A 14315-nucleotide genomic window follows, 5' to 3' on the forward strand; every position below is an offset into this window, starting at 1 on the left:
CTCCGTGGGTAGGGGGTTGGTTGTCCCGGGGCCCAGTGATGGGGTAGGGGTGGATGACAGGCCGGGTGCGGGGCCTGGTGAGGTGCAGGGTCGCGGGGGCAGCGCTGTGCCGTACGGCACGGTGGTACTCACTCAGCCTGAGACGTTGACACAGTTCTCGATAAAACACACGGCTGTAAAGACGGTTCCCACGGACGGCTGCTGTTGCTTTTCCCCGGTAGTTAACGGTGACTGTCTCTTTCCCTGCACCTTGTGAAATGTTGGTAGCGATGGATTCCCACCGGTAACCCGCTCCCCGACTTGGATATGGGCCGGAGGAGCCCCTCTTTGCCCGCAGGCGTTGGCCCTGAGAAACTGGTGCCTTGGCGGTGGCGGTGTCTCTCTCATACGGTTGGACTGTTGCCTTCAATCGGGACTTAGTTGTTTGGAGACCCGGAGGTCCCCTTCACTGACGGATTTGGCAAATTCACGGCGACTCCTAGCCTTGCCGGGATCCGAAAGGCCCCTGCCAATGGTGCTGGCTTCTCTTTGTATACCGGTCCGGTACCGCCGGGCCACCACCCGTCCACGGTCCTTTCGGCAACCTCCGATCAGCCTCCACTGCAGACGGTCACCGCCGTCTGCTAACCTTGCTGTCTCAGTCCGGGGCACACACCCGGACCAACTTCAGGCTCTACTTCTGTCACTTTCCTCCTCACACTTGCTCCTTTACCACTCAACTCCTCTCACTTCCTCCTCCAACACTCATCTGCCAGGTTTTCCCGCCTCCAGGACTGTGAACTCCTCGGTGGGCGGAGCCAACCACCTGGCCCACCCCCTGGTGTGGACATTAGCCCCTGGAGGAAGGCAACAAGGATTTCTGGTCTAGCTTAGGTGTACCTAACCGGGGTGTAGGGTGTGGTGATGTCATTACCTGTGACCCCTGGCTTGCCCAGGGCGTCACATTCCCCCTTAGCAAAACGCAGACCGTCCGCGGGCTGCCCGCCCAACACCGGTTTTATTTTTCTGAAAAAAGATAAAAACACATACAAGTAGAATAACATCATCCCACAACGGGAGGCACTTTTCTTAAACGTTGCAAAATGGTTTTAACGGTTACGGCTTCCGCTCTCACCCACCCAAGTAACCTGGCCCTGATGCTGCCCCTAAGAAACAGGCAGCACCCCTTGACCCCAGTCCAGCACCAAGTTACCCGAGCGGGATCTGTCCTTTCCAGGGGACCCACATCCATGGGGAGCCCCTGGAACCCCCAGAGGGTAGCCACCGGTTCCTGTGGTGGCTGGGCCCCAGCCTGCTCCACTGCGGGCCCTCCCTCCAATCTGCCTCTCCGGAAGTGGTAACGGTGAAGCCATAACAATAACATTATTTACAAGCCACTAACGTTTGTGGTTGCCCTGCATGTTCACGGGCTTGTCCGTAAGGAGTCCCTTACGCAACTTTAAGCGGTCCCCTCGGGGACAACGGTGCCAGCAACAGCCGGTTTAATCAGCAGGTTAATCATATGAGGCTTCGGTAATCATTTTCATTTTTCAAAAACTTTCAAACTTTTAACACATACAGGTGGTCCCAACGGGGACGGTGCAACGGTGCTCCGCTGCCCTACTCAGAGTCCTCGGCATCACTTTGGGGAAGGGGCGCGGTGCTCACACGGGCCTCCTGGCTGCCCCTCAGCTTCGCATCCAGTGCAAACCACCCCCTCTCCCCGCAGTGCCGGGTGTATTGTACAAGGTCCCCTGGCATCAGGTTGCGGCCTGGGTGCTCCTCTGGCAGGTGAGCATTGACATCCCGCCGGGCTATAAACACTTCGGCCTTCAGGCCCGGTTCATAAATGAATCCATAGCCCCGGCAGACATCAAACCGCCTCACCTGCCCCTCATACAGCGGGCCCCGGACACGGAAGGTCGCTTGTCTCAGGCTCTCCTTCTCCCGGATTGTACGGGCCACCATCTCTGCCTTCTTTCTTTCCCTCTCCTCGATTTCCAGGCCCAACGGTACCGGCTCCCTGTCCCAGTACGGCGCTACTGCGAGCTCCGGCGCACGGGTCGGGCCCCGCGAGACCTTTTGGACACTGCCCACTACTGGTGATCTGGGCGGCAGGTCCCGTGGTGACTTGGCCTTGGACGCCACCTTACAGCGGCAACCCGGCGCAACCTCAGCCGAGGTGTGGGGAATGGGCACAGGGGCTTTCCTCTGCTGGGCCTTCGGCACGGAGTGGGCTATCGGCTCCGGCTCGGGGAACTTCTCGGGGGACGCCTCCGGTTCAGGCTTCGGGGCTTTCCACGGCAGCACCTCTGGTTGGCTACGGGCTCCTGCTACAGGTCGGCCCGCTGGGGCGGGCATGCTGGGTATCGCTACCGGTTGCGGTGGTAGCGGGCCTAGTGGCGGGGTCACGGCTTCCGGGACGGGTAGCGAGGGAGGCAGCAGGGTGAGAGGGTTTAGACCGGGTCCCGCAGCCGCGATGACCAGCCCCTCAAGGGCATCGGGGCGTGGGTCACTCACCCTCCCTTCCACAGCTTCCTCCTCGCGTCGCCGCACGGCCGCTATGACCTCCGCCATGTCGGTCTCCCACTCCTCCATGAGGAGCTGTATTTTGACCTGCAGCCTCTGGTAGAGCTGCGCGGTCCGGATCTCCACGCACGCCGCGGTTCCAGGCGCGGGGGCTACGGTGCTTCGGGACGGCATCCACATGTTGCTGGTGGCCTCTCCCAGGAACAAGATGGCTGCAGAGTCCTGGCGTCCCTGCCTTTATAGCCGCGGCTACATGCGACCAGTCGCCATTTCATCCCCCTTAGCCTCTTTCCGGCCCCTCCTCTATCGGGGCGGGGTTTTGGCCTTCGCGCCTCCACTACTCGAGGAGACGCTCGAGCGGGAACTCTTTGCGCCAAAGATGGCGGCTTCTGAAATTTTCCGGCCGGACACCTCTGGCGGTAACAAGGCGCACCTCTACCCAGCGGCAGAGCGGTAAGATCCTGTTCGTGACGCCAAGTTGTCGCGGGCGGAGGAGGGGACGCTGCACTCTCCCACTGCTCGGGTCCGGCTGCCGCTGCTGCTGCGGCCTCCGCTGCTCGATGGCTCGAGCGATGGGCCGGATCCCGGGGACTCGAGCGGCGCTCCTCGCCCGTGAGTGAAAAGGGGGATTGGTTTTTGGGGATTTATTGTCCGTGACGCCACCCACGGTTGTGGTGATTGTGTGGACACCACCGCTGCTCTGTATGGGGATCCCGGGAGCGGTGACAGGGAGCAGCTTTGTTGTTATTTCTCCCCTCCGTGGGTAGGGGGTTGGTTGTCCCGGGGCCCAGTGATGGGGTAGGGGTGGATGACAGGCCGGGTGCGGGGCCTGGTGAGGTGCAGGGTCGTGGGGGCAGCGCTGTGCCGTACGACACGGTGGTACTCACTCAGCCTGAGACGTTGACACAGTTCTCGGTAAAACACACGGCTGGAAAGACGGTTCCCATGGACGGCTGCTGTTGCTTTTCCTCGGTAGTTAACGGTGACTGTCTCTTTCCCTGCACCTTGTGAAATGTTGGTAGCGATGGATTCCTACCGGTAACCCGCTCCCCGACTTGGATATGGGCCGGAGGAGCCCCTCTTTGCCCGCAGGCGCTGGCCCTGAGAAACTGGTGCCTTGGCGGTGGCGGTGTCTCTCTCATACGGTTGGACTGTTGCCTTCAATCGGGACTTAGTTGTTTGGAGACCCGGAGGTCCCCTTCACTGACGGATTTGGCAAATTCACGGCGACTCCTAGCCTTGCCGGGATCCGAAAGGCCCCTGCCAATGGTGCTGGCTTCTCTTTGTATACCGGTCCGGTACCGCCGGGCCACCACCCGTCCACGGTCCTTTCGGCAACCTCCGATCAGCCTCCACTGCAGACGGTCACCGCCGTCTGCTAACCTTGCTGTCTCAGTCCGGGGCACACACCCGGACCAACTTCAGGCTCTACTTCTGTCACTTTCCTCCTCACACTTGCTCCTTTACCACTCAACTCCTCTCACTTCCTCCTCCAACACTCATCTGCCTGGTTTTCCCGCCTCCAGGACTGTGAACTCCTCGGTGGGCGGAGCCAACCACCTGGCCCACCCCCTGGTGTGGACATCAGCCCCTGGAGGAAGGCAACAAGGATTTCTGGTCTAGCTTAGGTGTACCTAACCGGGGTGTAGGGTGTGGTGATGTCATTACCTGTGACCCCTGGCTTGCCCAGGGCGTCACAACTGCATATACAATCAGAGGCTTGCGTGGGATACTGGTATCCATCCAATAAATTATTACTATTTAGCTTTTTCTTCAAGATAGGTTGTTTACCCACCAAGGGTAATTCTTGACTCTTATGGCCAGACCAAAAAAAGTATGTTCAGGAAAGGTGTCTACTAGAACACCCAGATATCCCTCACCTACTGTATCCTCACCCATCCCTTGTAGACTGTGAGCCCTCGTGGGCAGGGTCCTCTCACCTCCTGTACCAGTCTGTGCCTTGATTTGTTTATGATTATTGTATCCCTACTATGTGTACCCCTTTTCACATGTAAAGCGCCATGGAATAAATGGCGCTATTATTATTAAAATAATAAATAATAATAATATCTGGAGAAATTGGCGACACTGGTTCCCACTGAGGACTGGAAAGGTGGTCATACATGTGCAGTGTCACGGTAGCGCTAGGCTAGCTGGGAGACCTGAACTAGCCCTAAGACTGGGATCCCTGCTCTGACCCTTAACCCAGAGGTACACTTAAGGGTAGTGAGGTCTGGTCCCTCAGTGTGTCCTGTCTCCTATTCACACTCTGACCCAACCCCCCGCACCCTCCCATCCCCAGTTTGGGCAGGAGACACCAAAATAACCCCCTCCCAAAAAGACATGGACAGGGGAAATAACTGAAACGTATTCACTTTTGCAAACAACCACAAAGGGAAGACAATAAAGGCACAGGGGGAAATAAAATATAAGGGAGGATGTAACGCACACCAAGGGACACTTCCACACCGCACTAGCAACAAATTGCAGGTCACCAAAGAGGATCGCCAAGAGCACTGGATATTCACAATAGCACGAGCAGATGCTATCTTTGGAGATCTCCTAACAAACTACCCAGCCTTAAATAGGGAGACACTAGTTGTGGATGGTAATCAGCAACCTGACTTTCAGAAGAGTCACACACTGCTCAGAGAAGGATTAACTCCTACACGCTGAGAGAAGTGGACACAACTCAGCCGACACCTGGCAGAGCTGAAGTGGACACAACTCAGCCGACACCTGGCAGAGCTGAGCATTAAAGAGAAACCAGGTTAGCTGTCGGTTGCCGTTGCTATAATCCGTGAGTGCAGATCGGGATAGATAGGTATCCAGATAGGTTTGAATGGAGATATGAAAACTATAGCCATGGTCAACTTTTTTCCTACTTATTTGTATAGTGTAAGACCACATGACTACTTGCTGAGAAAAGGGATCCGCTCATTAAAATGATGAGTGGATGTTGCAGTGGCTGTGCTGCCACTCATCATATATTTTTTAAGTCACAAGAGTAAAATGAAAAACATCTCATTGAAAGGCTCAGTCTTGTTATATTCCGTTTTTCCCCTTGCCATGCAGTCTGCCTTTACTAACATTTGTGAAAAAAATTGGGTCATCTCATTAAATTTGAGTTTGGCACCAAAGGATACCACCATTGTAACAAATCAGTTCCTGAAATCTCTTCCCTCCTAAATATTCCATTATCAGATGTGACTGATATTATTGTAAAGTGCAAGCATTTAGTTACTACAGAACTCGGCCATGAAATCGAGAGCACATAAAGGTACAGAATATGGTAGCCGAGTGCTGATGCACAGTGCATAAAAGTTACTCGCCTTCCACTGATTCAATAGCCAACGAATCCAAAGCTCCTATGACATTAACATCCGCACAAAACCTGCGTATAAGGAGCAACATGACATGGTTTTGGGCAGCATGAAAGCCTTAAATCACCAACACACCATGAAGTGTCTCATGGAGAGGTGTCAAACTCATCACCACTGGACTCTTGAGCAGTGGGAGTATAGGGACTGAAGAATCACATATCTAAAGCCAGTCTGAAGGACGAGTCTGGGTTTTTGCAAATGCCTGGGCAACACGACCTGCCTTACTGCATTGCAATCACTGTAAATTTTGGTGGAGGAGGAATAATGCTATGGGGTTGTTTTTTAGGGGTTGGCCTAGTCTCCTTAGGGAAGGGAAATCTTAATTCTTCAGCATACCAGGACATTGTGGACAATTGTATGCTTCTAACTTTATGGTAACGGTTTGGGGAAGACCCATTCCTATTCCAGCTTGACAGTGCCCCAGTGCGCAAAGCAAGTACTATAATGGTTTAGTTGGGGATGTTTAGTGACTGACTTACACAGAACCGCGATCTACCCGCACCTGTTAACCCCTTATATTTTGCTGTCAAAATGTGACAGCGCGATTTAAATGAGCCGTTCCCAGACGCCATCAGTGGCCCCGTAACGCAATCATGGGGAGCCGATGCTTGCCATGGTAGCGATGGGTCATGTGATGACCTCTGTCGCTATCATGACGTTTTTCCGGTGAGAGTTGACAGAGCACCGGCTTTAACAGAAACGCAACATTTCTGCTGATCAGAGTTTTTAAAAATATGAAAAAATAAAAAAAAAAAAAACTAAAAGTTCAAATCACCCCTCTTTTGTATTGAAAATAAAACAGTTAAAAAAATATTACAAATATTACACATATTTGGTATCACCGAGTTCATAAATGCCCTATCTATCAAAATATGAAATCAATAATCTGATCAGTAAACTGCGCAGCGAGAGAAAAAAATTCAAACATTTTTTTGAATTGATGATGCCCTACAACTTTGTAATTCATATTTTTTCTCTATCTCGTTCCCTTTTTGAGATAAAAATGCTAACTCTGTTGTTTTCCACCAGGTGGCACTATAGGTAGTTTCATTGCATAGCGCATGGCTACTTTACTATACCTAGACACCACTTTTATGCCTATAGCTGCCGCCGTTCTCCAGTTCATGGCGGTGGACAGGATATGGGTGGACACACTGTATATCCACAATCACACTGCAAAATCTTGTAGAAAGCCTTCCTAGAAGATAATTTAGTTGCAAAGTGGGGACCAACCCATATTAATGTCTATGGATTGTGAATAGGTTGTCATAAAGGCTTTTGTAAGTGTAATGTGTTGGTCCATTTATATACAGTATATAATGATTAATTTAGTAATAATTCAAAAGTCATATAGGTTTGAAATAGTTCTTAAAGAGATTGTCTTGGATTATAATAATATGACAAATTAGTTACAAAAGCAGCACCTTAGCCTGTCCACAGGTTACTAGTGGCATTACAGCTCCTTTCCATTCACCTGCAATATGAGACACAACCTATGAGCAGATGTGCTATTTCTAGAATAAAGAAGCAATGGTTTTCTATTCCTGGACAGCCCTTTTTTCTTTAACAAAGGAACTTTTAAGCTGTGAAATACTCAACTTCGAGAGCTGGTCTCAGTGGGAACCATTGAAAGTTTCAGAAAACTCTAGGATGCGTTTTTTAGAAGAAAATAACATAAATTATCACTGATATTTGTAAAATTATTTTCTGAATGTTTGGTCCAATTGATTGAATTTGGAGGGAGAGATTACTATTAGCTCTTTTGTGGTGGACTGTATCATACATGTGGTTATCATGTGCCCCTTCCCTTTCCCATCCCTTGGTTGAACTTGATGGACGTTTGTATTTTTTCAGCCATATAAACTATGTAACTTTGTAAGACTCTGTTCACACTTGTTCAGGGGTCGCTATAGGCTATACAGGTAGTGTTGATTACAAGAATAATAGAATTCAGCACTAATCTTACCATCAAAAATATCAGGATCTCTATGGATCCTGTAAAAATCAATGAGTATGATCCAATGTTCCAGTGTACTTGTGATCATAGATCAGGCATATTGGATATGTTTTAAACAAAGATGATGCTAGGGTGAAGCGAGAATAAGTAAATGTGGTTGACATTGTGTGTATCAGGCCTCTTTCACACGTCCGTGAAAACCACGCACGTTTTGCACGGACGTGTAATAGGTGCGTATTGCCCTCTGTATGCTGTGATTTTGGCACATGTGTGTTCTCTGTGTGCTATCCATGATAACACATGGAGAATGGGAACTTTGTGCTCACCTGTCCCTGGCGTTGCTGTCCGTGGTGCTGATCTATGGTCTCCAGCCCTGCTGCTGCTTCTGGTCCTCTGTGCCGTGCATATGCGATGAGCATAATGAGCGAGGGTCGGAAGCAAGTGACAGCAGTGCTGGAGACATCAGCGGTGGAGACAGGTGAGTATAGAAAATAATTTTATTTCACAGACACGTGTGTTTTCTCCGATACGTGTCACATGGAGCACATCCGTGCGGTACATGTGACATCCGTGCTGCTGGAGAAAAACGGACATGTCTATGTGTGGAGGACACAGACATAAGTATGCTCCACATGGACACACGGTCCATGGCAAAACACACATGTGTGCGCAAACTCATTAATTTTAATGGGTTAACGTGTGTCTGTGTCTTTGGTACTTGTGAAAACAGACGTCACACGTACCGGAGACACGGATGTGTGAATAAGGCCTTAAAGAGTGTGATTCTGTATACTGGTTTATCATCTATGGAAAATTATTTGTATGTAGGGTTTGCTCTTAAATTAGGGCTCCAGGATTACAAGTATTAGGGGGAAAAGCTTTTATAGGGTTCGCTTAGTTTAACTTTCAGATCACCAATCAAGAAAATTTCTTTACATTATGCAGCAATTTACATCTATTATTAGATAAGGTAAAAATGTATGGTGTATTAAAAAGTAAGGGGAAAAAAATTAACATATCAAAAAATAAGATGAACATTAAAATATTGCTTGTAACATTTTCTTTCCCTCATACAGCTGAGCTGAACACCATTGCACCCATCATCTCTAACTTCTTCCTGGCTTCTTATGCACTGATCAACTTCTCCTGCTTCCATGCTTCATATGCAAAATCACCAGGTCAGTGTAATGAATGCAGGCAAATCATTTGTTTTATTATCTTGTTGCAGGGGGAATCTCACTGATGATTATAATATTGAAAAATGTATTATACAGGCTACTATTCTAGAGATCCCTTCTTTAAAATACCTGCTGGCTGATGGTTGATCCCTACTCCGGAGCCTTTTTCGGTTATATATGTCATTACAATATACAAGTGCATCTCAATAAATTAGAATATCCTCAAAAAGTTAATTTATTTCAGTAATTCAATACAAAAAGGGAAACTCATACTGTATAATATATAGAGTCATTACAAACAGAGGGGTCTATTTCAAGTGTTTATTTCTGTTAATGTTGATAATTATGACTTACAGCCAATGAAAACCCAAAAGTCATTATCTCAGAAAATTAGAATAATTACCACAAAACACCTGCAAAGGCTTCCTAAGTGCTTAAAATGGTCCCTTAGTTTGGTTCAGTAGGCTACACAATCATGGGGAAGACTGCTGACTTGACAGATGTCCAGAAGGCAGTCATTGACAGTCCACAAGGAGGGAAAGCCACAAAAGGTCATTGCTAAAGAAGCTGGCTGTTCACAGAGTGCTGAATCCAAGCATATTAATGGAAAGTTGACTGTAAAGAATAAGCGTGGTAGAATAAGGTGCACAAGCAACCAGGATAACCACAGCCTTGATAGAATTGTTGTGAAAAGATCATTCAAAAATTCGGGGGAGATTCACAACAAGGAGTGGACTGCAGCTGGAGTCAGTGCAGAGCCACCACACACAGATGTATCCAGGACATGGGCTACAACTGTCACATCCCTTGTGTCAAGCCACTGATGACCAATAGACAATGCCAGACGCATCTTACCTGGGCCAAGGAGAAAAAGAACTGGACTGTTGCTCAGTCGTCCAAGGTGTTGTTTTCAGATGAAAGTAAATTTTGCATTTCATTTGGAAATCAAGGTTCCAGAGTCTGGAGGAAGAGTGAAGAGGCCACAATCCAAGCTGCTTGAGGTCTAGTGTGAAGTTTCCACAATCAGTGATGATTTGGGTAGCCATGTCATCTGCTGGTGTAGGTCCACTGTGTTGTATCAAGACCAAAGTCAGCGCAGCTGACTACCAGGAAATTTTAGAGCAATTCATGCTTACCTCTGCTGATAAGCTTTTTGGAGATGGAAATTTCATTTTCCAGCAGGACTTGGTACCTGTCCACACTGCCTAAAGTACCAAAACCTGGATTAATAACCACAGTAACACTGTGCTTGATTGGCCAGCAGACTCGCCTGACCTAAATTCCATAGAGAACTATGTATTGTCAAAAGGAAGATGAGAGACACCAGACCCAACAATGCAGATGAGCTGAAGGCTGCTACCAAAGCAACCTGGGCTTCTATAACACCTCAGCAGTGCCACAGGCTGATCACCTCCATGCCACGCCACATTGATGCAGTAATTCATGTAAAAAGTGCCCCGACCAAGTATTGAGCGCATTAACTGTACAGACTTTCAGTAGGCGCCAACATTTCTGAGTTTAAAATCATTTTTTTCAGTTGGCCTTTTACAATATTCTAATTTTCTGAGATAATGACTTTTGGGATTTCATTGGCTGTAAGCCATAATCATTAACAGAGATAAACACTTGAAATAGATCACTCTGTGTGTAATTACTCTATATTATATATTTGTTTCCCTTTTTGTATTGAATTACTGAAATAAATTAACTTTTTGAGGCTATTCTAATTTATTGAGATGCACTTCTATTTTCCCTTCTGTATGTAGTATAGTATCTTTTGGAAGTAAACGGTACATTGACCGTTCCACTGGGCTCATAAGAAAGTGATGAGAGATTTATATCTCTGTAAAAGTTAAAGTCAGTAATGCCGCAAATATGTGATAACAAATATATTTTACATATATGTTACACAATTGTGGTATACAGCCTTTTTATACACTGATGAGCAAAAGGGTAACAATGTTTTGAACTTTTGACTTTCAGGCTCCATATCTCACCATCCACTACAACGTCAAACATGAGACTATCTCATTTTATAGACAATTCATCTTGGCTATCCCATGCATTGTTTGACTTACAACTATTTAGCATGTGATTAGTTATGCAGATATTCATCATGTCAATGCATTGTTACTGTTTTGCTCTTGGTGGTGGAAAAATATTTTTCTTCCTGTATGCTACAAATTACAACCTGTTCTCACATTCCCTGATAGCTCAGTGTGTTATTAGGTTGATTCTTAAGCAAAAATTCACTGTTTTGAATCGAGGCGCAGCCATGAAAAATATTTTCCAAGAAAAGAGAAACTGTATCATCTAGCTCATCAAAAGCGATCTCTCGGCCAAGAGAACTATCAAACTGCATCATGTGAGTGCCAGCATAATTGAAAGAATACTGAAAGAATACAAAATTAAGAAAATCCATCAATGTAAAAGCCAAGAGGTGCATGCATGTCAATGCAAATTATCACAGTCAACAAGTCGGCTCATCACAATGTCTATCAGTTCTGGCGCTACAAACAGCAGTGGAGGCTGCTCATATGCTTCATAATAGTGAGATCACAGACATCAATTCAAGCACCATACAATTCATGTTACACAAGTCTGGAATGGTAGCCCCAAAAAAAGGTAAATAAGCCTCACTTTCATTATCGTCATAAGAAATGTGGGTTTAAGTTTGAAAAAATATTTAAAAAGTAGACTGTAGAAGATTGGACATGGGTGATTTGGAGAGAGGAGACTAAAGTCAATAGACTAAACTCTGATGGATGCAAATGGGTCTGGAAGAAACAAAGGAAAAAAGAGCTAACGGATAGAGAAATTGAAGGAACTGTCAAGTTCACTGGCGGAAGCCTGATGATATGGGGTTGTTTCACAGCCAAAGGCATTGGATACTTGACCAGGATCAATTGTGGTCTCAATACTGAGACCACGAGAATATATATGTATCCTACAAGATGAATTATTTCATGCACTTGAGTACTATGTGTATGAAAAGGACGACATAGTGTTCCAGCAGTACAACGACCTAAAGCATACATCAAGATTGGCGAAGAAATGGTTCATGAAGTAGAGGTGCTGGATTGGCTCCCACAGTCCCCGACTTGAACCCAATCAAACACTTGTGGGAAGAGTTGAAGAAAAAGCTGTATACATACACAAGTGTGTCATAAAGAAAAAAAAGGTAATTTTCGGCTCACCCTGCATGTAAGTGATGAAGAGAGCCACAGAAGGTGCAATTAACCCGTGCGGTGCAGAGATCAATGAATACATGGAATCCAGTGCATTCACAAAAAGGGCAGGTAATCCAGCAACATGTCCAGTGATACAAAACAATTCTTTAATCCATACGTTTAAAAAGGTTAAGTGCATGATAAAATATGAGTCATATTTTATCATGAACTAAACCTTTTTAAACATATGGATTAAAGAATTGTTTGGTATCACTGGACATGTTGCTGGATTACTTGCCCTTTTTGTGAATACCCAAGTGTGTCGAAGGTATGCACCAACATTGGAACATGTATAGGAGACCTGGAGTCAGATTCCAGTCGACACATGCTGGAATCAGATTAAGAGCATACCCAGAAGGATTCAGGCAGTGTAGAAGGCCAAAGGTGGATTTACAAAATACTAACAAGATAATAAAAAATAAAATTTAGATTTTTAGCAGCAAAACAGTAACAATGCAGTGAGATGACAAGAATCTGCATAACTAATCATATGCTAAATAGTTAACTCAAATTTATGTATGAAATAACCAAGATGATTGTCTATAAAATTGAAGGCAGTCTCACACTCAAAGCTGTAGTAGATGGTGAGATGGGGATGGTGAGATATGGAGCCTGAAAGTCAAAAGTTCAAAACATTGTTACCCTTTCGCTCCTCAGTGTATATTATAATCTATTATAATCTAATACTTGTACCTAACTGTAAGTAAAGTGACTTTTTGGGGTCGAGTGACACATTGTATTGAGTTGTGGAATATCTTAAATTAAAGCTTTAAGAATGACAACTTGTTTATTAAGAAAAAATCTAGATGTGGGGAACAAAGTGTACAATAGGGTGATTCTCTAAGGAGGGAGAGTAGGTAGGTGCTGGTTAACGCTCATCTGGTGGAGTTGTGACAGGCACAATTCCTATGTAGAACGTGGAAAGGAAAAGAGGGCGATCCGGCACAAATCCTCCTTATGTTAAAACATTCAAGGCTTTATTTAGACATCGTTAAAAACATTGTGAAGACCGAAATCCACTTAGATGGTACAGGTAAGGGTCATGATAGCTTAACGCGTTTCGGACTATTAATAAAAACAAACAAGTCCTTAATCATAAGTGGCTGGTGGATGACTCCTCCAGGAAATATTGGATCCGATTGGATGAAAACATGGTAGGTAGGCTGCTGGAGTACACTGATTCTTCTACAATGATAGTAATAGTGTGTTTTATTCACAATGTGTTTCAACACTGTACAAGCGCCTCAACAGGTGAAAAATTTTAAAAAAAAATCACTTGATAAAGGTGCCAGTATGGCATTGAAATGCGTTGTGAATAAAAAACCCTATTACTATCATTGGTGAAGAATCCAGTTACTGCAGTTCCTAGCGTGTTTTCATCCAACTGGATCCAACTTCTTTATTAATGCACCTGAGTCATATCCCGCATCTGCAATAAATGATAATGGGAGATATACAGGGCATTATCTGAGGAGCCAACAGTCCCACATTACTTGGTTCTTGAACATTTACAGAATAAGTAGAGACAAGAACGTTGACATCTTTTTCCCTCACCATGTCTTTAAAAATCAGATTTCTGGATCACTGGATAGTTGTATTGATTATGCATTCACAAATATGACACAATATTAACTAAACCAGAAATACTAATGTCATATTAAATGGCAATATTGACAAGAAGAGGCACTTTAGAGATAAGGGGAATTAAAAAAGCCATTATTCTGCGATGTTTAATAACTGTGTTTTTGAAGCTTCGACTTCATCGTCTGCAACAAAATAGATATTGTTACAATAAATTATCAACTTGTTTACTTTGTGTTACTGCTGTAGGTTTTAGGACGCTGGTCCATGAGTGTATTTTAGGGGACTTTTTGCAGGCTACCCTTTCACACAAATGTAATATGAAATCACTTGCTGTCTAAAACACAGCATGGGCTTTATAGGTGGCCACTGAGCATTCTTGAGACTGTTTTTAAAGGGAACTTGTCAGCTGATTCATGCTTCACAAAACACGGACAGCATGAATCCGAGCACAACTGCAGTCAGGGATCGTACCTGG

General features: G+C 45.8%; 1 protein-coding gene across 2 annotated transcripts in view; it reads left to right on the plus strand.

The window, feature by feature from the left end:
• The window catches only part of SLC12A1 (solute carrier family 12 member 1), a 243034-nt gene that overhangs the window by 113779 nt on the left and 114940 nt on the right, over positions 1-14315 (plus strand). For both annotated transcript variants that reach the window (XM_075345801.1, XM_075345802.1), the window contains one exon: positions 8925-9026. In XM_075345801.1, coding sequence (XP_075201916.1) covers positions 8925-9026 — 102 coding nt within the window. The remainder of the gene's footprint in view (positions 1-8924; positions 9027-14315) is intronic.

The sequence above is a fragment of the Anomaloglossus baeobatrachus genome, chromosome 4, assembly GCF_048569485.1.
Source record: "Anomaloglossus baeobatrachus isolate aAnoBae1 chromosome 4, aAnoBae1.hap1, whole genome shotgun sequence".
In the NCBI taxonomy this organism is placed as follows: Eukaryota; Metazoa; Chordata; class Amphibia; order Anura; family Aromobatidae; genus Anomaloglossus; species Anomaloglossus baeobatrachus.